The 22,698-nt window shown below is 38.2% G+C and overlaps 1 protein-coding gene across 1 annotated transcript in view; it reads right to left on the reverse strand.

Moving 5' to 3' along the window:
• The window catches only part of PDE3B (phosphodiesterase 3B), an 85,530-nt gene extending 64,666 nt beyond the window's left edge, over positions 1–20,864 (reverse strand). The window contains exon 1 of the mRNA XM_071558902.1: positions 19,673–20,864. Within this exon, the coding sequence (XP_071415003.1) occupies positions 19,673–20,632 (960 nt within the window). The 5' untranslated portion in view covers positions 20,633–20,864. The remainder of the gene's footprint in view (positions 1–19,672) is intronic.
• Positions 20,865–22,698: the final 1,834 nt, after the last annotated feature.

Genomic DNA, 22,698 nt, shown 5'->3' on the forward strand with positions numbered 1-22,698 from the left:
CCTGCTTCCATTTCTCCACACCCAACCACTTCTGTAAAAAATCATCACAGTAGCTAATGCCTTTTACACTGGTGATTCTAGTGGAGTGAGGGACAGAACATATAAGCAGATAATTCTGTGAAATGAATATGCCACAGACTAAGAGCTATTATGAAAGTAGTAAGTGATACCTTATTGAATTGCACAATTCTACATCATTAAAAATTGTAAACCGGATGGAATTCTGGCAGGAACAAAGTCATGGGACCTATATGCCCCATGAAGCTCAGTCTGGGCTTGAACTATAAATGAGAAACTGACATTTTGATCATATTTTCCTATTTCTTGTTGTCACATATGTGAATTTTTGGCAACATGAAAATGAAGAACCAAGGAGTGTTACTGCCAAGAGCTGGACAGAAGCTTCCTTGCTGTAGCAACTTATTTTATCTAAAACCATCACATAAAAGCACCAAATAGGGGCAGATATACTTCCCAATTCAGTATGAGAGGACTTCCACTTCTGCAGTCCCAGGCAATAGCTTTTCTTCACTACCATGTTACACATTTAAGTCTTGTGGACCAATGCATGATGAATTGAGAAGAGTCCAAGACTCATAAGGTGACTCACAGAAGTGTTGTTACAGTTTTATAATGTTTTCATTTTACTTCACTCCAAAAATTATGAGGAATTTTCACATAAACAGTAGAGTACTAAAACACTGTTTTAAATGAGTGCCAAATAGTCTGGTATTTGGAAGAATCTGATTCTCATGTGCTTTTCACTAGTTTATTCTGTTCTCACCTATGAATGTGGGATGATTCTTAAAGTGTTTTTCAAATGAACATTCTGCCTCATTTACTTACAACTCTCACTTAAATATCTAAATTGCACCTTTCCACTCAAGGTCTTTGTGAAAACTTTGCAGATAAAGTTATATGTTGCAAGCATGGTACAACATCTGGCTGCAATTGGTTAGTATCTTATGCTTTAAGTACCTGTTCACCATATATCAGCTATCCAATCTTTAAGCATTTTGTTCCTTTACTTTGCATAGACAGTGCAGAGTATACAGTTCACTCAAGACATAGAAAAAATATAGAGGCTTTTGGGCATGAGGGGATGCTTTTCTGACTGATTTACTGGGAAGTTCGAACACATCCATTCTTTTCACAGCAGTGCCATTAGTTCTCTTAAATCAGCACAACTTGGCATTGCCACAATAAAGCATCAGTCCTGCCCTCCCTCAGCTGCTCATTCCCATCCCTGGGTCGCTCCCTCCCTTATGCAGCAAAGGCATTCATGCAGACACGTGGCAAGGAGCTATAGAAAGAACTGATTACTTTTAACATGGATTAGTTCCCCAATTTAGTTCACTGTGTAGTCTCATGAATGCGTGTGTCAGCACAATGGGGAATGGCGCCATGGCAGGAATGAACAGAAAGGGCTGGGAAGGACCACTCCTTTCAGTGTCAGCACCATAAAGCATTCAGGGAGTTGGAACATTTGAGCAGAGGTGTTCAGATTAGAAACAATATGACCAAAGGTCAAAAAAAACAAAAAAAAAACCCCGAAAAACATAATTCCTATTTTGCAACTACATAAAAATTAATCTAAGTTGGACACAGTTCTTAGCATCAAAAAATTATTATGCTCTGACCTCATAACTCAAAATTTTAATCAACACTTGCACTGCAATTTTACCTCCCAGACTACAAATCCTGCAGTTGCACAATGGATTTTACTTAGTTCTGCTGCTGGCATTATGAGGGGATAAAAAAAAAAAAAGGGAAGAAGAAAGAAACCCCCAACCTAAAAACCACCAACATGTGAAGGACCAATGAGGAAGACTTAGGTGGGAAGATAGAATGTAGCAGAGACAAATACAAGAGGTCAGCATTCCAATTTTTTATAAAAGAAAGAAAGAAGAAAGAAGGAGGGAGGTATAGAAAAGTTACTTGATTTTAAAAGCCTTGGAAGTCTTGACCTCCAACATGCATCTCAGCTGAAACATTTCGTCTAATAGGAACAGTATACAGAGGATAAAATTTTAAGTCAAAAATGCTTATAAAATTGCTATTGCAGAAGGAAAATATAGCAAGACATAAAGGCTGAGAAAAATCATCTGCAACTGTAACCTCAGGCAATGAAAATGAGAAATTAGCTCTCTATTCCACAAGACTTTAGCAAACTGTTACATTTTATTGACCAGTTAAGGACTCAAATTCTATGTGGACACCAAACACAATGAGAGAAAACTTGATACTGAAGAAACTGGAGACAAGTTAGTTACTTGGACACAGAAAACAAATAAACTACAAAAATCACAAAATACTAAAGGAAAACTTGTGACATGCCAGGAAAATTTAGAGATAGCTACGGTATTTCTCTGCAGTTATTCCCACTAGCTTTTATTCTCTGAAAATCCAAAACAAACAGAGAAGCCCAATGACAGGTTTACCACACACTGAAGTTATGATGTTCTCGGGTGGAGATGTAGAGAAACTTCCTATTGATAGGAAAGAGGAAGATTTTAATATCAGGAGAAAGGAGCTAGTAAACAGAACTAAGCCTGCATAATTTCCTCTATTGATCTTAATGACTACATGGAAACAAAAAAACCACATTACTGGCAAAGATAGTTTGAAAATAAAAAGATCTGTAAGAAAGTTATTCAAATAAGACAATGGGAATAATTATGATAATATTTTTTAAAGGCTGCCCATCTTAGGGGATTCTAATGATCATATAGGAACATAACCATCTGATGAAGACACAAAACAAAGAAAACATCCCTTTGCGCTGTTCAGAAAAGCGTGGAAACATTTCCAATGCACAAAACTTTCCATGCAAGGTGATCTGCCTGCTGGCCCTTTTAGCTACATACATGAAAAAAACAATCGATTATCAGTCACTTCCTTCATGTTTTCAGTGGCATTTTCTACAAAATACTTTATAGTGTGAGTTGCAAAAACATTTTACTGATTTGCTTTTCACAGTAAAAATCGCAATCAGAAAAAGATGGAAGACCTTAATGCCTTTTTGTTTTCATATCACCCACCTATCTGACTGATTCTAGAAGTTACTGAATAAACAATATTAGACAAGTTGACTTTTGAAGTCATGGGATTAAAACAGATATAAAACAAATGTTCCCACAAGAATTGGGCAAAATGTCACCTACTTTGCTGACAAAACCTGCAGTCCCTTACTGTAATGCCTGAAGATGAAATAGCCAAGTAGCATCCAGCACCATCTGTTATTAGACTTATCTTTTGACACATGCATGTATACCAAGCAGTCTAGCTGAGAATTCAGAAAACAACAATTGCAAGTTATCAGCTCATAAAATCATTTTGAAAATAGCTAACAAGTGACCGAATGAAGAGTAAATTCAGATCATTAAACAGTATTAAAATTTATGCAGGAAAAAAATAAGTATGTGATCATGTAACTCCCATTTCCTTCACTGAAAGAAGACTGACAAGGCTTACAGGGCTAAAATACTAAACAAGAATAAAACAAAATATAAATATATCTAAAATAAATAAATAAACCAAAATATTTTATATATGTAATGTATTGCATAACTTACAGGAATTGTCATAAATAAATGGCAGAATCACTGGATATACACTCATGGACTCAACAGTGACCTGATGACACCTTAGCCTCTGTTTTACTGTCCAGAATTGAAGGGATAAAGATGACTAAGGACAAAATTCAAAACTGTGATTTCCAGATCTTTCTTTGCTAACATCTACATTAGCTGTCTATTGGTCATACAGGTTTAAGTCCTAATATTCACTGATTGCAACAGTAAAACTGCATAACTTGCATTTGATTTGATACGAGCAGACACCAAATACAGCATAAACTAAGCAGAGGCCACATGTAATGACTGAGGGAGACTGGACAAGTCAGCCAAACAACTCTGAACTATCAGCCAAACCAGCTACTCTTCTATTATAAAGCCATTCCAGTGCTTTAGCCACCTCCACAAAATTTTGATTTGTATTTATTTTACTTAGGTAAAATACAGTTGAAGAGAAACCTGTATAAAGATCCTGGGCCATGTAGACAGTGATCACTGTTTGGAATGCAGCCTCAGAGATCAGCTAACCATAAATGCCACTGGCATACAGTCCAAAAAATGCCCTAAAAATATGGCCTGCCAGACTCTTACCGCCAAGCTAATTTATCATAAATGTGCAGAAATGAAGATACTCAATCTTTCTAAGTGTTGTATTCAAAGGTTCAGGCATGGGGGGAGGGGAAAGTTCTGTTTCAAGTTGGTTGGTGGTGGTCTGGTGGGTTTTTTTGGTAGTGTTTCTTTTTTGGGGTGTTTTTCTTGCAATGGGGTGGGAAGGTTTGGTGATTTGGTTGTTGTTTTTTTGCTTTATTATTTTAACATGTTAAAAAAAAAAAGCAGGGGGTTATACAGAGGAATCCTTCCAAAATAATTTGAGAAACCTAGTATTCAAACATATAAAATATATTGAATTTTTGAGCTTCACACAAACACAGAAGCACCTGTATTCTGAATTAACCTTGACATTTTAAAAAGTCTGGCCTTCAACTGTATGCTATAATTCTATTTTGTTAAAATCTAAGTTTTTCCACGTGTTTTCCTATGGGAAAAAACCTCAGAAAAATAAAAATATAAACACTTTTGGTTTAAGCTGCTGGTTTCCATGTGATTTTCTTTAAAAAAACCCTCCAGCCATAGCTAGCCATGAGGCAATACCCATACTAACAACATCCATCAATATTAAAGCAGTTACTGTAAAACTGTTTACAGTTTTGAAGAGAAATGCAGAAGATATGATGAATTTCTGAGATAAAACACATACTGCTTTCAACACTAACTGGTTTATATTAGAGGCTAGGTAACTACTGGAAGTTACTGAATTTTAATCATAACAGAAAAAAAGATTTAGAACAATATAGAATTTAGAATGACTTCCTTTAGAGTTTAAGCCTCAGGTAACACTACTTTTGAAAAAAATGTTTTCAAAATGTAGCACAAACAAATACTTCAGGTTGTTGGAAAAGGTGGTGATGTCCAAAATGCTGGTCAAACTTCCAGCACTTAATTTTGGCAACTAGAGAAAATAATTTTCATACAGATTACAAAAATTTGACTATACATATTTGAGAAGCAAGCCCAGCTACAACATACTTTAGAGAAGTAGGCTGGAAAGTTTAAATAATTTTTCAATTTATCCGCTTCACAAATTCTCATGACTTCTGCAGCCGCAGTCACAACCAAACGGCTTGAGACGAAGCCAGTCTTTTCCTTTGTACCAGGGAGTTCAGCTTGCAACACTATCAAAAATAAAAGAACTGTAAGCTAATTGCTGGCAAGTATGACGCAAGCGGTTTCCTAGGTAACAGCCCAAGTTGCTGAAGTGCCTGATCCAGCATTTCCTCATCTGTTTGCACTCACACCAGCAGTCTGACAATGTAGTCACTGCATCCTGTTTCACTCAGCAGCCAGCGAACTGAGCTTAACCCTTGAGTAACATCTTTACAGTTAACCTGGCTCATCTTTAACTAACTTTTACAGCGATATTTTGTGCGGGCTTTTTCGTTTTCTCACACCTTTGAGGCAGCTGCCTACACTGCCTTTCCTATTTTTGACTGAGAAGGAAAATACAAGAAAGAAAATAATTGTAAATAAAATTTAAAAAAAGTAACGTATCTTTTAATTTGCATTTGCGCCACTGAAAGTTTCTGGCACAATTTAAATTTAAAAAATTAGTCTACCACAGATTTTACATAAAGCATTGATCTTAACTTTATAGCTACAGAATTTTCCTGATTTTACATTATAGTCAAAGTAAATTAAATATAAACATCAAGAGTATCTATTAAACTACTTCTCATTCAATTCAAATAGATGTTTGTTCTTGTATAAGTATATATAAATAAGAACATCGTTTTTAAAACATATCACAAAACAGTTACTGTATACACAAAGGAATACAAAAATCACATTTTGATCTAAAAAAAAGTAGAGAGCATGGGTCTCATCAGTAGGCTATCTTGCAGGGAAACTGCACATTTTAGAAGGAAAAAAATTAATAAAAACAAACAAATGCTGACCTGTCTGACCATATATTGCACACAAAACATAGATTATTTTACAGTTTATTTTTATATGTGATTTTGAATTTTGTCATTTCACAACATGAATAAACATGAAACAAACTATTTTCAGCACAGAGTTTTCTGACATCGGTGCTTATCCGGTGTAAAAAACATAACTGTTCTTCTGTACTATGGGAATAGTTGTGGGCCACAAAAAAAGCAAAAAGGCAAGATAAAAGTTATGTGGATTTTGGTAGGGCTTTTTTGTTTGTTTGTTTTTTGTTAAAAATTCTGGGCAACACTTCGCCAAGGCAGAAGACACATGAAATTCACTGCTGAAAAAGTCTCCCAGAGTCAAAAACTGATCTACCCACTGCACTTTTAAGTGGGAAATCCCCCTCAACCATTCTGAAGTAGACAGATGACAGCCAGTCAGAACAACCTGCCACAGCAGCTTCCTGACTACTAAAGAGAACTAGGTATCAAAAATGTGAAGGTGCAGGAAGCAGGCCGTGTTAAGGACTGCAGTATTCCTTTCCCAGAAGATTTGTTCTCTCAGGAGGCCAGGTTCACATCATGCTAGAAGTGCACTACCAGTAGATCTAAGATATACTGATTTTCCAGTAAATGGCAGCCCCATTCTTTCAAATACATCATGATTTCTCTGGTTTCTTGAGAAGCCTTCAAGTTCAAATCTAGTATCATAATTTAACCATATTCGAAAAAACCAAAATATTGATTTTTAGGCCAAAACTCCCATGGGTACAGACAAATGAGCAGCCTGAAATAAAACTCCGATGACCAGTATGCAGGTATGCACTGGCAACTCTACTTACAAAGAAAATAAGAAACCAAAAGGTTTATATTATATAATCAATTCCTCTGGCTTAGTCATCCATTAACTATTCATTAGCATCTCAGAGACAGACATTTCCATCATCAGGCTTTTCTACTTGATTAATATTGTTTTTCTCTACATCATCTCTTAGGTTTTTTCCCATGCACCTGCATTTCTCTTTGATCTGATGTTCCAGTACTCACACACTATGTAGGGAGGCAGAAGAAAAGAACAAAGGAATATTTTCTTCACCTTAGATCCATTTTCCTCAACTGAATGGAAAGCCAGCTAAGGAAAAAAAAATAAAGGAAGTGGTCTGGTATGTCTTAAGAAAATTCCAGAAGAGATCAAGAAGTTTCAGGTATAAAGAGGCAATGATAGGCAGAAAACCTGGGATGACACAAGGCATGCTGAGGAACCCAAATATCCCGTAGGGGAGGGAAGCAAACCAGCACAGACTAATAAAACTATTGCTACAGGGTTATGCTGGGATACATATTATTCCCACCCTAACTGTATTCACCAAGGGGTTAGAGAGCCCGAAGAAAATTCATGGGCCACATTATAGCTTTAGGTTATGGAATTGAAGTTTCAGACCAGTTCTCCAAAACTAAAATATAACATGGTTTCCAAGGACATCTTTGATAAAATGAGTTTTTAGATGCCTGGGTTAGAACCAAGTAGAAGAGCGTGCACATACAAATTTTGTCAGAGGTCACTAAAAAATATTTTAAATATGAACAAAAGCACCAAAGGACTTAACCATTTAAGTTACATAACTGATATATAGCAAGACCATTTAGTATAGAATGTAAGCCTCTACAAGGCATGGAAATTATCCAAATACTAATTATTTAGTACTTTTGCAATACTCAGAATTTTCATCTGCCTTATAACAATCCATCAGCTATGGAATCCACCATCATATACTTTTCTCCAGCTCAGTCTCCTGCAATACCTGGAACACCAGAAGAAAAATACAGCTCTAGTCACCAAGCTGGGTAATCTCCCAAATGACACTTGTGACAAGATAAATGTGGGGAACTCGCTGCTCTTTTTAACTTTGGCTTTTATTGGCTTACTCTTCTTATTGAAATCTGCTGGGATATCACTACAGAACATGTCAAAGAGTGAAACAGAGCTAACGGAAAGAAAAACAGGCCTGGGACACAGCTGGGAATCTAACAGACATGCTGAAAAAAAGCATTACTCAGAAATTGGAAATAACATTCAAAATTTCCTTGAAAAAGAAAAAAAAGTCCAGTTAAACATGCTTGCCCCGTGGAGGTAAGTAAAGCTCAAGCATCAGGACAGAAAATACTCCTCTGCTGTTATGGATCCTATTACAACCCAAGCCGTAATCAGAATGAAATACCTCAATTAAATTCCATGTTGGCATTATAAATATCAAGAAAAGATTTTTATAGCTCTAAAACATCACAGGAATATACAAATCCTCCAGTTCTTTCCCTCATTTGTGAAGAAAGCAAGATGTTCAGTATTTAATTTGAGTCACATCTATTATCATTAGTCAGCAGCTACTTTGCTACAACTACATCACTTCTAGTCGATACTACTCCTATTTCTACCTCCACTCTTGCTTATCATAGAAGAGAGTCAGGCAAAACATAAACAAGATGGCTAAAGGTTTAGTCTTTAAAAAAAAACAAACCAAAAACAAAACACAAAAACAAAAAACGAACAAACCAATCTAGAAAACCTTTGTTCCCTCCATCCAGGAAATAAATATGGTTTTCAGCTTTGAAACTACTGAAGACATACAGATTCTCTTTGGGCAGCAAAAAAATAAGCTACAGCTACCAAAGTGTGCATAGTAAGAGCTCAGAACTCACAAATAAACTTGCAGTCATGTTTATGGAGAATGAAGCAGATGAGTGACCACCTTGCATCTAACCTGCAGAACTAAGAGAACAAAATGAAAAAAAAAAAAAAGAAATTTACAGTATCCAATACTATCAAGGTAAAGGATAAGGCCTGCATGACTATGTAAAAAATAAATGTATATACCTCCTTCAATGCAATCTAATTATGTATAATTTTTCAATAATGGACAGTTTCGTGTACCAAAGTAAGAGATTTTTAAAAAATTTTAATGCTGTAAATGCAAGTAAGTATTTAATTCTTGTATGTTAAAAATTGTATGTTATCAAATATTCTATATTATTTTTCAAAAATAATTTGATTGGTAGGTTTCTAAAAAAGTAAAATATTTTGAGTCAGAATATTTTCATGTCTCTGGTGAAAAAGAAACTTGTAATTTTGGACCAAGTTGTGGTACTGATATTGTAATACATAGGAAGAGAAAGAACAAACACTAACATTAGTGTTAAAATTATCACAAAATTAGAAAAGATAAAGACAGAGAAAGAAAAATACCTGAAATTTCAAAAAGGGCAAGCAAGTAACCAATTTACTATTAAACATTAATCTCTTGCAAAATTATATTTTTTGTAGTTTCAAGGCACAAGCAATTAAAAATAAGGATGTGTCTTGTAAAGGCACAGCAACCCTCTCCATCACCAGACAGATGAAAGGAACAAAGCTTGAACAATGTATTCAAGAGTGTTAACACTTGCTATTAGGGAGTTAAAGTTATAAATTACACTAAACCCTGTGAATTTTTAAACAAGTAAGAACTATAATCTCAGTCCTTAAACACTGCAAAACACATGTTCTTTTCCACTTGAAGGCTTAAGTACCCTACTGACTCTAGGGAGCTTCCTACTAGAATAAGTGGTAAGGCAAGCATAGAAGACTTACAAATTTTAGCAATGAGATTTTAACAGCAACTAGTCTTTTAAAAGAAAAATTACATAAGACTAAATACAACTTTATAGATCCATCATTAAAGCTGTACTGACTTATGCAGATGACTGAAATGGCACCTCTATTACATAAAACAGTATTTCCTAAGGTTGTAAAACACTTTCCTGACCAAGGAACCAATTTCATAATTACATATGAGTACCAATTTCTAAATGAATTTGTGTGGAAATTTTATCCCTAATGATATTAAAAATGGGTCTTTTAGCCAGTTTTGATTTTTACTCTTCATAATAAATTCTTATCCTTCACACATAGACTGAAGCAAACTTTTCTTCCTAAGACCATTTTGCAGATGTCTGCAATATGATGGTCATTGTCTCAGAGGATTTGAAAACACAGGCCACACTTAAAAGCAATAACCAGCATCTGCCTCTGCTCAGATACTCCCATTTTCTTATCTTCATCTTAACATTATAGAAAACCACTTGTAAATTTCTCTAAAATTTTTTGGTATCTAATAAACAGGCTGCCAGCTATGAAAAATAAATTAATTAAAAGCAATGATAAAAAAGTCTAGTCATTAACACAAAAGCTGTTCCAAACTCTTCTTTCTAAATCAAACTTGTTCAAGCAGAGACTCCAAATAGAAGGAAAAATTAGACTTTCAATATTACCAGAGCATGGAAACATTCTGCTATGGTGAATAAAAAAGTAGCAAGAAATGCTCATATAAATTCTAACTAATGCTTTCTACAACTACATAAAAATAAGTTAACAGATACTTATACTCAAAATACTTTCAACTGTGTTTTACCATAATAGCAAAAAGCTGCTATTACATCATGGTAATAACTCACTTTAACTTCAGACAGATATACTATCATTCTTTAATCATCTGAAAGCTCCTAAGTAACATTCCACAGCTTTTTACTATTTAAATTAAAAAACAGAAAAACTGGAAGATGCCTAAACATCTGTGTGCATAATCTATGGAAATTCTCTCATTGTAAGATTCATGTGAAATTTGCTTTGTAAGCATATTTCAGTGATCTCCAAAAGGATACTGTGCTGACCCAAAAATGGAGTTAACTGAAATTAGCACAGAGAGAGGACACATACAGAATGGACAAGATGAGATTGTTTATGTTTTTTAGTTACGATATGAAATATACTACTCTATCCTATGCTAATATGTTAGGAAGAATCAAGCCCCTGTCTATAAGCAGCAATACATAGTAAGCACATCTGTGTTTCAGTGCCCTTTTGTATGGCCAATCTCAATGGAAACAGTTTAAGCTGGATCAACATTCATCTTTCCCTGAGCAAAATAAAGTCTGTTTCTTGCAGATCCGACTAGCCAAGAGGAAAGCTGTGCCTTTACTCCTTCTAATCTGAGCCAATTCCTTCAGGGCACTCAGTGCCAGAGCAGATGGTGTTTCACAGGCACAGCAGGATCTAAACTTTCTCAGCCTGCTAATCACACCTTCAGGTTTCAACACAATTTCCCTCCCCTACTACCCACACGTAAGACTATAACTGCTTGTATCTACAAAAATGCAGTTTAAATTAAGTGAAATTTAACTTCATACCGTGCAATGAGGATAATTCTAAGGGAGGGAGAATGTGTAGGATACTACAGAATTGCAAGAGCGACTATCAAAGAGCCTGTGAGTGTATTTACACCTTACACTTCTAGGTGACAAATCAAATGAAATGAGGGCTACTGTGAACATTAATGAAGACAATAATCGCTTAAGACTTCTCTCAAAAACATTTTTTTTCCAGAGGTAGCATCGTTGAACTACACATATGACACTGGGTTTTATTAACTAATAACGATGTCCTATGAATACAGAGATCAATTCCTGCCTCACAAAAAAGTCAGTTCACTTTGAAAGTTACAAGCCCATCTAAGAGGCCATCTCTGCTTGTAAAGCTCTCAGTGTGAGGCTGCTTGGCCCACACACAGCCCTCACACAGAAAATAATGAGACATCTGAGGATTACTGTTTAGCAATCATCAAATGTTGAACAACAGTAGATGTATCAGCAATTTCTGTAAAAGGATAGAAACTATTCTGGAAAGCCAGAAAGTACTAGAAAAAGTCACTGATACCTGTTCTTTAAAATGCACTTCTTATTCTAGATCAGTAACAAACAGTACCTAGAAATTTAGAATTCTTTTATAACAATCTACTAGACAGAAGGAACAAAATTATATCCTTGAAGTGGCAAACAGGTACCACAAAGCAATGCTTAAGGAGAAAAAGAAATAAATTTTAAAATCCTAAAAATATGTCTTGATTGAATCTGTAATATCAACTGGCTCTAAGAAAATTAAAAAGACCTTAAATGTAAATATAGGCTTTTAATTTTAGATCATATTGTTAAAAAAAATTAAGCTGAAGATGCAATCATTTAGCCTGCTGTAAGAATGTCTTCTTAAGTCTTTAGTTTAGCACCTATCCTGTTAAAAAGGGTTAATTAAACAAAAAGGAAATGTAACATGAGCAATAATGAAGGTTAAAGAGACACTCTAACACCATAGTGCCTATGGCAAGGAGTCACAGTTAAGCCATTATTCCAATAAAACTGATGAAACTTTCTTCTGCTAACCTTAACTTCCACACATTTTTAGAAAGGTTTATTTTATGTTATGAACTTTGCTGATAAAACTGTACTGACAATAGATATAAACAGGCAGGTGTGACACAGTCCTGCTGTATCACCACCTATCAGAGTTACAGTTCCTCTGAGGTGGGGGAGCAGCACTGGCTGCTTTGGGCATAGTGAATGTACTCAACTCAAATTAAACCCCATGTGTATTTCTCAGTTACTATGATCAGCATGAATATAGCTAAACCAACATACCTATATTGCTAATTCATACCCAAAGGCCCAGAATGTTTCTCAGGAAAGAGAAAAGATTTCTCAAACCCAAATCTAAAGCAATCAAATACAGTCTCATTTGGTAAATTTGTTATGGTATCTTGAATAACTTTAAAACAGTAAATTATACAGGAAAAATATAATTTTCATAGTCCATAAAACAAACTTCTTTCAAATTAACAACAAATGGAATGTTTGCTGCAAATATGTCTTTAACTTAGTGAAGGTATATGGGTTTGCATAAAGGGAAGTATACTAAGGTTGGCAACTCAATACTGGGTAACAAAACTTGTCAGTATAACCATTAAATCAGTCATTTAAATGGAAATATGCCAAGTTTTTCCACATCCTCTTGTGCAAAGTGAGGTTAGCACTGGTGGTCATTAATGTTCTGCATAACAGCACTGTTTTTTCATAAATATTGAACTGTCAAACAAATAGAAGGATATAAAAAAAACTACTAGCATATTTGTGGCCTAAACTGTCCCTTTCCCAACAAATTTGCACTTGTTTCAAAGAAATGTGCTACATATAAAAGCGATTATGAAAAAGTAAGGATGGACCAACACATCAAAACTTACTCCTGGTCACCTGTTGAGTGTATTTAGATGAATTATGTCCTTTCCCAAAGCTGTATGATCTATTTTCAAATATAAAACTGTTCTGAAAGCTGTCACTTTGTTTTAGCAGTCACGTGTTGTTATGGGGTATTTAGTTCCTAGAACAGTTTCCTTTGTAGCACTCACCAGTAAGACCATTCACTTAACTGATCTTCCTTACGCACAGACTTCTCTGACACTTCTTTCACACTTCCCTTCCTCAAATACCATCAACTCTCAGTTTATTCATAACCCTTTGAACTCTAATTTATTAACATCCATGGCTCCTATCTGTTTTGAAGGCTCTAGTACACTTTAGCTTCCACTGGATCCTTAAACTTATTGATCCTTTTAATGCTTCACTAACGATCAATATATGTCATGCAGTCTGCCCTGACCAATCCCAGCCTTAGCTTTAACCTTAAATTTTCATTTCTGCTATTGAGCTGCAGGAAAGTCCCCCTTTTTTTTCACCACTAAAATTTATTCTGTTGTGGTTTTCCATCTTGTTAAGCATTGTTTTCACCCATTGGAAAGGACATGTTGAAATTCAACATATCCTTTCACTCCCCTTTATTCCCATTCTTTCAGCTTGCTCTCCACATAGTTTTATCTCGAAAAATTCAGTGAGATCCCAGCAAAATATTCTGTGTCTGTAGTCTCCTGTTGTCTGCCCTCCCTCCTCATTTGGCAGGCAGAAGTTTCTCATCTGTTTTCCTCAATAAGTTTTTGCAGCAATGATAAAACAAACTTCATCTCCCAGTTTCCCTGACTGTAATCCTTATCTTTGCACAAAAGTAAAAGACTTACTCTTTCCCATCTTCAGCAACTAATATCATCCAATAGTTGCAGTCAGCTTTGTTCAGTGATTTGTTTGAAGGATGATAAAGCTGCATGAAGTTTTCATTTTTAGGTATTGGAAAGGAAAAACAGAAGGAAAAAGGCTTTTTTAAAATACAGCTTTCCTATCAAATGTCACAGGTTTTAAGACTCCCCACTCCACCCCCCACCTCCATTCTCATGACATGAGACACTGTTATGTGGATTCTTAGAGTTCAGCTTGCACTGCAGATTTGCCCTGGGGCATATTCCATTAGGGTCTCTTCACTTCCCCACTCACCTTTTTTTTTCATAAAACTTGCTGCAATTTGGATCTTCTAAGGCCTTACTATTCAATCAGTTCCACTGGTCAAGTTCAACTCTTAGGATTATACTGACAGGCATATACATGCACAACATACACTGTGCCACACAATGAGTCTTTTTCTGAGGAGAATATACCCAAGTCCTTGCAATTCTCTTCCCTTTCATATTTAACCTCACAGAATATACTGTCCGCAAGCTTCAGCATGGAGGCTGTTCTCTTTGTCATTCTAGATTCTCATGGGAACCCTTCATTCCTCATCTACACAAGTTTCTTTCATAAATTTAAAAATCTTCCTGGAGCGGAGTATTAGTACTTTATCCAATTTATCCTGCTAGTTTTCTTCAACCTAGTCAATCATGCAAGTCTTGGAACTGTCTCTTATGATTTCTTCCATTTCTTTCCTACTGGCCCTCTGGTCACTTCTGTAACATGACACACTCACCTTTCACCAAATTTCTCCAGCACTTACAAAGCAGTTGTCTTTCGTCTCCTTCCTTTCCCCATTAACATTTTTTTTCCAGGAAAACACACCTGAAGAAACAGTCAACCTCCTTTGCTACACTGACACCTTACAGAGGTGCTTCCATGCTTTTAATTGTGCAGAATATCAGCTGCCACCAAGTATTGGATATCTAAAAGCCAGCCTAAGGTAAATTTAGCTAACGGAGTTCTTAACTGCTCTCAGTCTCCCTAATACCCTTTTTTGTCATTCTCTGTGAGCCACTGCACAACCCTGGGGGTCACTTTGCCCCAGGGTACCATCTTAACCTCTGATCTCTTTACGGACAAACCATACTTAAATCATCTTTTCTTTGTGGTATAACAGTTCAAGAATAAAACTATACAACATATAACTTGAATGGGGGGGGGCGGGGGAAGTGAAGCAACTCTTACCAAAAGTTTTCTTATTTCATCAAGCACAAAATACTTTGTCAAGGTCAGAAAGAACCAGAGAGAAACAATAGAATCCTACTCATCCAAAATAGAGTTGCAGCAAGTTTTCCAAGTCTGTTGCTTCACCATGTAATCCTTCTCTTTGCACATTCCTCACACTCAGTTGTATCTCATTGAAATTGATCACATTCACAGATCAAAACACATTCCTACCTTGATTTTTCCCCATAAGACAAACCCAATCAATATGAAGATTCTATTCACAACACAAACACATCTTGACATGCAGGTACAACGGTTGTAACAGCCATCGTAATCACGAGAGGGAAACTTAAAACATCAAAGAGCTAATTTGTCAAATACATAGCAAGAAGTATTGCGTTTCATGTTATTAGCTGCAATTGACAGGTAAAGGTTCACATGTTTCTAGGCTGCAAACAGTATCTGAATTTAACAGTTTTAGGACACTAAAATACACACTAATGGACGGCTTCTGCACTAGGAAATTTATACCCTGAATCCTTACGAACAAAGTATAATTTGTTTCACAAATAGGTAACAGACACAGATGCAAATTTCCTAAGAAAAAAGGAACTGCATTAATTTTAAGTTACACAAATATTTAGACTCTTGAAATCAAGTCCTTATCTTCCTAAGGTAATACATCAAAGGTACGAGATAGCTTAGATAGAAACTGGGGAGAGGAGGTAGTCAATCCAACAAACTTAACCACAGAACAATTCTTCCTGCGATTAACACAGTGTAACATGAAGGCAGCCTTTGTCCATGAAATATCACAGCTTTCCTAAGTGTTTGAACCTAGTTAGGTAACTAGAAGTATCAGCTCTGTTTTGGACAATTATCATTTGTATTTAATTAGGAAAGCCTATTTTTTACTTAAGGAAAAATATTAATTTTAGAAATCCCACATTCTTTCTGGATTCTGAGAAGCTCTAGTGTATGATATCCTACACATAGTTGTTTGCTCTCATATACATGTTCACCACCAACTTAAACAAAAATTTACTACCGTATTTTTCAGGTCAGCTTTTACACGACCTGCAAGACTGACAAGCATCTTTTAGATTCCCAATTCTGATTTGGCTTTAAGACAAAAAAATTATGAAATTAAGTGCTAAATATGCAATAGTCAATAAAGAGAAAGCCTTTGATATCAGTAGCAATAGGTACAGCTAACAGACTAGTATCCAATTAACATAAGCAATTAAAATATGACCTACACAAAATCTGAAATACCAATCAATACTGCAGTCTTACTGCATTTCCTCTCCAAGTCAAAGATGAATACAGAAGTATACAAAAAGCCTGTTTACTGCTAAAATCACAAGAATTTCTGTGAGCAGAAGTGTTAATACAGTTGAGTTCAGGAAAGACATTTCAAGTGCCCAATTTTTAGCCTTAATTTTAGCCATATTTATTTCTTCTATGTGTATTTATATATTTGATAATGGCATTTATGTATGTTTACATAAAAAATTAAAGATATAATCATTCAAGTTTCTTTTGTCCCATCTCAAACTACATTGCCAGACATATGTACTGAAGTCACACACAGCAAGAATTTTCAGACTTTGATGGCTAAAGTAAATATGGATGCTCATATAAAACATAAGAATAAAGGCAGTCTAATTTTATCAACCATCCAGCAGTATAGTTGCTGCACCTGTTGACATACAGAAAGCAATAATCTAAATATTTGTCATTAGGATTGCTTGAACTAGCAAACTTTTACAGGATCATGCTTACAGGGCCCCTTTCCACTTCTGTCCCAGAAAACGGCATTACCTATATCCAGTTTCTGTGTGCACACAGTACTGGTTGCACATACCTATGTGTTCAGGTTCCATCCCACTTCCTGCTCCATGCACACAAATCCCTTGGAATTGTTGGCTGGAGCTCATCAATAAAAAAACATAACTGAAAATTTAAGGTCAATATTAACATTCCCTATTTTCCTCAAAGAGTAATTAAAATCTACACAAGAGAAAATTTTTTCACAACGAGAACAATCTGTCATCGAACGAATCTCCCCAGGGAAGTGGTGGATTCCCCAATATCGGACAATTTTAAGATTTAGCTGGACAGGGTGCTGGGCTATCTTGTCTAGACAGCGATATAGCCAAGAAAGGTTGGACCAGATGATCCTTGGGGTGCCCTTCCAACCTGTGATTCTGTATTTGACATAAACCTCTACATAAAAGATGTTCATAACAGTCACACAAAATACATCTAATAGAATCACAATAACTTAGCTCTCATTTGTCAAAGTACTCCTGTCATGGTGGACTTGCAGGACATTCCTTGTAGTTATCTTCCTAACAATGCTCATTAACTCCCTCTTAAAATATTAATATTGGAAAAGAACCATTGTAATATTTTATAAAGATGTGCAAAACATGTAATCAGCCCGTTAAGAAAACGCACACAATAAATGCTCTCTGAAAAGCATTAAGTGCATACAATCCTTCAGTTTCAAGGAAGCAATATAAAAACCTTGTACTGTTTATTCAAATAAAGTCACACATTACGGGCTTAATTCTCCCTCCTCCTGCCCAAACAATTGTTGTTTTATCAGTTCTGCAATGTCTGATCTCTCTCCAAGTCAGACAGGAGATCAGAGGATTTAACCTGTCCTAACCTTGTAAAGTTGCATATAAAATACAGTACAGAACAATTATCTGTGAGTCCCATTTAAACTGTGCTTAACAAAATACAAATATTTATTGTAAAGCATAATAGAGTATTAGGAAAATGAAGACCTCCATATCCCTTTGTTGTTCACATCTAGTGACAACAAAGATATCAAATTCTGGAAGTCTACCAAACACATTTTATTATGAACACGTATGATTTAAGTACTGCCAATAAATTCTATGTATTTAGTTATAGTTGACATTTATGATGTTGCTTGAAGAATAATGAATGCCCTAACTTGAAATACGTGCATAACTTTCAGAAGTGAGCGGAATGTTAAAGGAAGCTTTTAGTAATTTGCATATGAACAAATATCTTCTATCATCCATAAAGGTTAATGAAATCACATTTTCTGAGATTTCTGTACTGCAGACTAATGTGATAGAAAAAAGAAGCATTTACCATCCGGAAGGAAACAAAGTTCTTATACAATATTTCCTACATATCTTAACTGCTAGTACAATATTTTAATGTTTCTTTCATTGTATGCATTAGATAATATACAACTTACTGAATTATTTCTGAAGCCTGTTACAGCATACTTGCTTTTTAACTTTTTATACAAAAACAGTTACTGCTGTATTAATTCTGTTGTGCAAAAGCAGGGGGGAAACGCTCGGAAACTACTCCAGCGTTTCAGATTCACCTCCTCAGACCTAATTCACAATCAATCACAAGAAGTGCAATTATAGAACACATGTCAAAGCAAAATCAGAAAATTTCATTTAGCCCCCATGAATTTCAGCCACGACAGTAATAGGGGATTGTGCAGAACAATCACTTCCCCAAAACTGCTCACTTGTACGTTTATTAAATACACTTCCCTTATTCTCCCTCCTACAACGAGCTGATAATCCACTTGCAGCAGCCTCGGGCCAGTTCCAGTACAACTTGATGTTCCTGCAGTTGACGTGCAAGTGCCCAAATAAAAACAAACTCCCCTACACGCACGGGGGTTTACGCTACAAAAAACAAGACTCATTGAAAAGTTTTCCGGGAGGTAGAAACCAACAGAGTTCCATTCAAGAAAATTGAGCGTTTCGGGCATTCCTCCAGACCCTACAGAACAGCTCTCTTTTCAGTAAAAAGAGGTTTCTCAAAACCCACCAACGCAAAACTAACGTTAACTTAGGTGGAGCGAGGAAGAGAGGGTGAGAGGGAGACAGAGGAACAGGCGACAGTAATCTTCAAGGCAGAAGGACTTGCCGCTCAAACAACGCCAATATGTGAGAAATAGCCCTCAAAACCTGGCCTTTCTTTAGCACTTGGCAATCAGTTTGTCGATAGAACGCGGGAAGAACCAGAAGTGCCGGGCAGCTAGAAAGCTGTGGTTTCTTTCTCTCGTAAAATCTGCCACAAGCAGAGGTGAGGGGCTTTGGAAAAGAAGCAGTCACAATGACAAGGTAACTGGTAGCTGAAGATGTCTGGTTTGAGGTTTTGTCCTAATCAATAAGAACTGCTATTTAACATTTAAGATCGCATAAAAAGCGAGCGACCCTTCTGTCCTATAGCAAATACATTACGATGATTTATCTCCCACACAGAAATAAAGGATTATATCGACTGTGCAGAACCGAGCAGAGAAACCCGCTAAGGGACTAACGTTTCCCTCCCTCCTCTGGCAGGAGTTTGGCAGGGAGCAGACATGCAGCACAGACACACAGCGGTTAGGACAAACGAGTGGCGCTCATTCCTCGGAAAGTTTCTCTCTCAAGTTTCGAAGAAACCTACCTGCTCTCTGGAAATGCAAGGCAACGAGGGTCTCCTAAACATTTTGCAGCTGCTGTAGTAGCTGGCCGAAGTTTCCCCTAAGGACACGCAGCTAGATCTCCTCCTGGGTCTGATCACAGGCACTTTTTCCTCCACGCTGGGGAGCCGTGGGTGGCGATGATGCTGGTGGTGCGCTCCTCGGCTCTGAGCCGAGAAGATGCCGTGCTCCCCGCCACAGAGTGCCAGGAGGCAGCCTGCCACCCCGGCCGCGCCGGCCAGCAGCGGTCTGAGGACTGGGGGGAGAGAGTGGAGGCTGGTGAGCGGCACTAGCCACACCAGGCTGGAGAAAACCAAGACGAGGAGGCTCCGGCGCAACTTCAGGGAGCTCTGCAGCAGGGTCAGCGCTGCCACCGAGCCCAGCACCGTCAGCAGCCTTCCTAAGATTTTCTGCGGCTCCTCTTCGTGCCCCTCCGCGGGCAGCAGCCACTGCAGCGCCACGAAGTCCCCCGAGTAGCAGCACAGGGGCAGCGCCAGCAGCCACCAGCGGGGAGTGCCGCTGCCGTGCTCCCCGCGCCGGCCGCCGGCCAGGTAGCAGGTGAGGAAGAAGAAGGCACAGGCGATGCTGAAGAAGGGGCTGAGGCAGCGGGACAGGCACAGCAAAGCGTGCAGCAGCCGCGGGCTCCGCCAGCTGCTCCCGTTCTGCTGCTCCCGGGCGCTGCCCTGGCCGGGAAAGGCCAGGAGCGAGAGGACAGCGGCGGCCAGAACGCCCAGGGCGAGCCGAGCCCGGGAGGAGGAGGCGGCAGGGAAGAGCAGAAGGGAGAGGAAGCTCTTCGGGGGGTCCTGGCGCAGCGGGGTCGCGCAGCTCTTCACGTATCCGTTCCGCAGGCTCTCCGCGCCGTCCAGCTGCGGGCAGGGCTGCGGGGCTCTGCCGGGGCCGTGCGGGGAGGCGGCCGCCGCGGCAGCTTCTCTCTCTTCTCTCATGGTGGTCGGGGACGCGGGAGGGGGAGGTCGGGGAGCGGCGCAGGTCGCGCTAGCTGTGTCCCGGCCGCGCCTCCCGCATCCTCTCAGGAGGAGGGCGCCGGGCTGAGCCGCCGCTCGTCCCCTGCGGGCAGCGGCGTCCACAGCATGGTGGGTGAGAACGGGAAAAAAAGAGAGAAAAGGTAAAAGTCTAGCTCGCCCGTCCGCGTTGCCCAAGCGGATCCGGCGGCGGGGACTCGCTGCCGCCTCCCAGCGCTCAGCGGCGGCAGCGCCGCCGGCGGAGCCCCAGCGGGGGAGGGAGTGAGGCGGGGAACAGCCGTCCTCGTCCGCCCCTTTTCCTTCTTTCCTTCCCTGCCTCCCTTCTTTTCCTCCCTTCTTCCCGCCTTCCTTCCCCCCGGGCCCTGAAAGCCGCACTTCCCGGGATCCCTTTTAAAATATATCGATGTCTATCCTGCCGGCCCCGGCAGCCCGGTCGGCCGCGCACCGCTCTTGCCAGGGGCTCCCGGGGAAGCGATGGAGGGGCAGGAATGCTGAGCTGGCGCGACTTTCTATTTTATCTTGCCCTTTTGCTCTGAAAAGCCGCGGAAAAGTTGCTCGTACTGGCTGTAAAGCACACGTAGAGTATCGAAGTGTTTCCCCTCTGACGACCATCCCTTTTTCCTTTTCTTTTCTTTTTTTTTTTTTTAACACCAGAGAAGTAAGTATGGATTAGCGTAATTATCTATAGTCTTTTTTTTCAGTCTTTGTTAACTGTGCTGCACATCAGACCGCGTTGCACGACCAGGTTTATTTGCACAGCTAATCCGTTTGGATTTCTGATCAAAATGATAATTTTGAAACAGACTGTTGGAATTGTTTAGACTGCTGTAAGGGAAAATTCGAATAGAATTTTGAGTAATGCCTTTGCTCGTTCATCCTATTTATTTCGGAAAAACTAACTGCTTAGCACTTTTGAAATTTGTTATAATTGTGCATCTTTACCTTTTTACTTACACATCATTTGAGCGATGATTCTGCATACTAATTTACTGCTTTACTTAAATTGGTTCAGAAATCAGTCCAGGTAAATCAGTGACTGCAGTTTTGGCTTGTTTATTAAAACAGGGAACTCTTGAAATGATTTGGTGCCATTGCTTGTGATTCACTCCCTTTGGGCAGCCTCTGAGTTGCAGCTGGTTTGGGGAAGCTGTGGGGTGGCAGGAAGTGCTGCTGCAGGACACGGGCCTGAAAGTCGAGCAGGATTACTGACAGAAAATGCAATATGCAGAGGCAAGTGAATTAACTCCTGTACATAAGAAGATGGAAATTAATAATGATCTTTTTTTTCAAAAGGCACACCATACTGCTGGAATTTGAGTACTACAGTACACCTTCCTCTGTTAGAAATACTCCTACACTCTTTCCCAAAAAAGAAAACAATTCTGTCCCGACTTGGTACGCTTAACACAGATTCTGTACCATCCTACTGGTACTAAAAAGTTTTTGAAAAGGGAAAATGTGAAATTCCTTTGGGGATTATAGCCATGTATTTGCTTGTATTCTTACATTAATGATCTCAATTGGACCACAATCAAGTGTATAAGTAAATTCTTTCAAGCTGAGATGTACCTTGCTATTATGCATATCCCTTGAATTCAGTTCTAAATAAATGCACTCCAGACATAATTAGCTAGGGTAGTCTTCATTAAAACATACTTGAGTATATCTGTCTGTGGCAATGCACACTAGAAAGTGCCTAAGGAAGACTACAGAGATAGGATGTTATATGATCCCTTAATTCCACAAACACAACCATCTATGGCTTTATCACTCGCTGAATCAGAAGTAGTGTCATTCTTAGCAGTTTTCAGTAGGGTTTTATTCCACAAATTTGACTAATCTACTTTTTTTTTTAAGTCCACATTATGTTTTTAGCATCTCAGAGTAATACAAGAAAAGGTCCTTGCTCAATGCAACTTGACTATGCATTGTGTGAAATGTGATTTTGTTTAACTTTTCCTGTCAGAATTGATATTCTTCTCATTTGGATAGAAGCAGTGAACAGTTCATTTCTAGTCACCTTATCTCTT

This window comes from Pithys albifrons, chromosome 6 (assembly GCF_047495875.1).
Source record: "Pithys albifrons albifrons isolate INPA30051 chromosome 6, PitAlb_v1, whole genome shotgun sequence".
Classification (NCBI taxonomy): domain Eukaryota; kingdom Metazoa; phylum Chordata; class Aves; order Passeriformes; family Thamnophilidae; genus Pithys; species Pithys albifrons.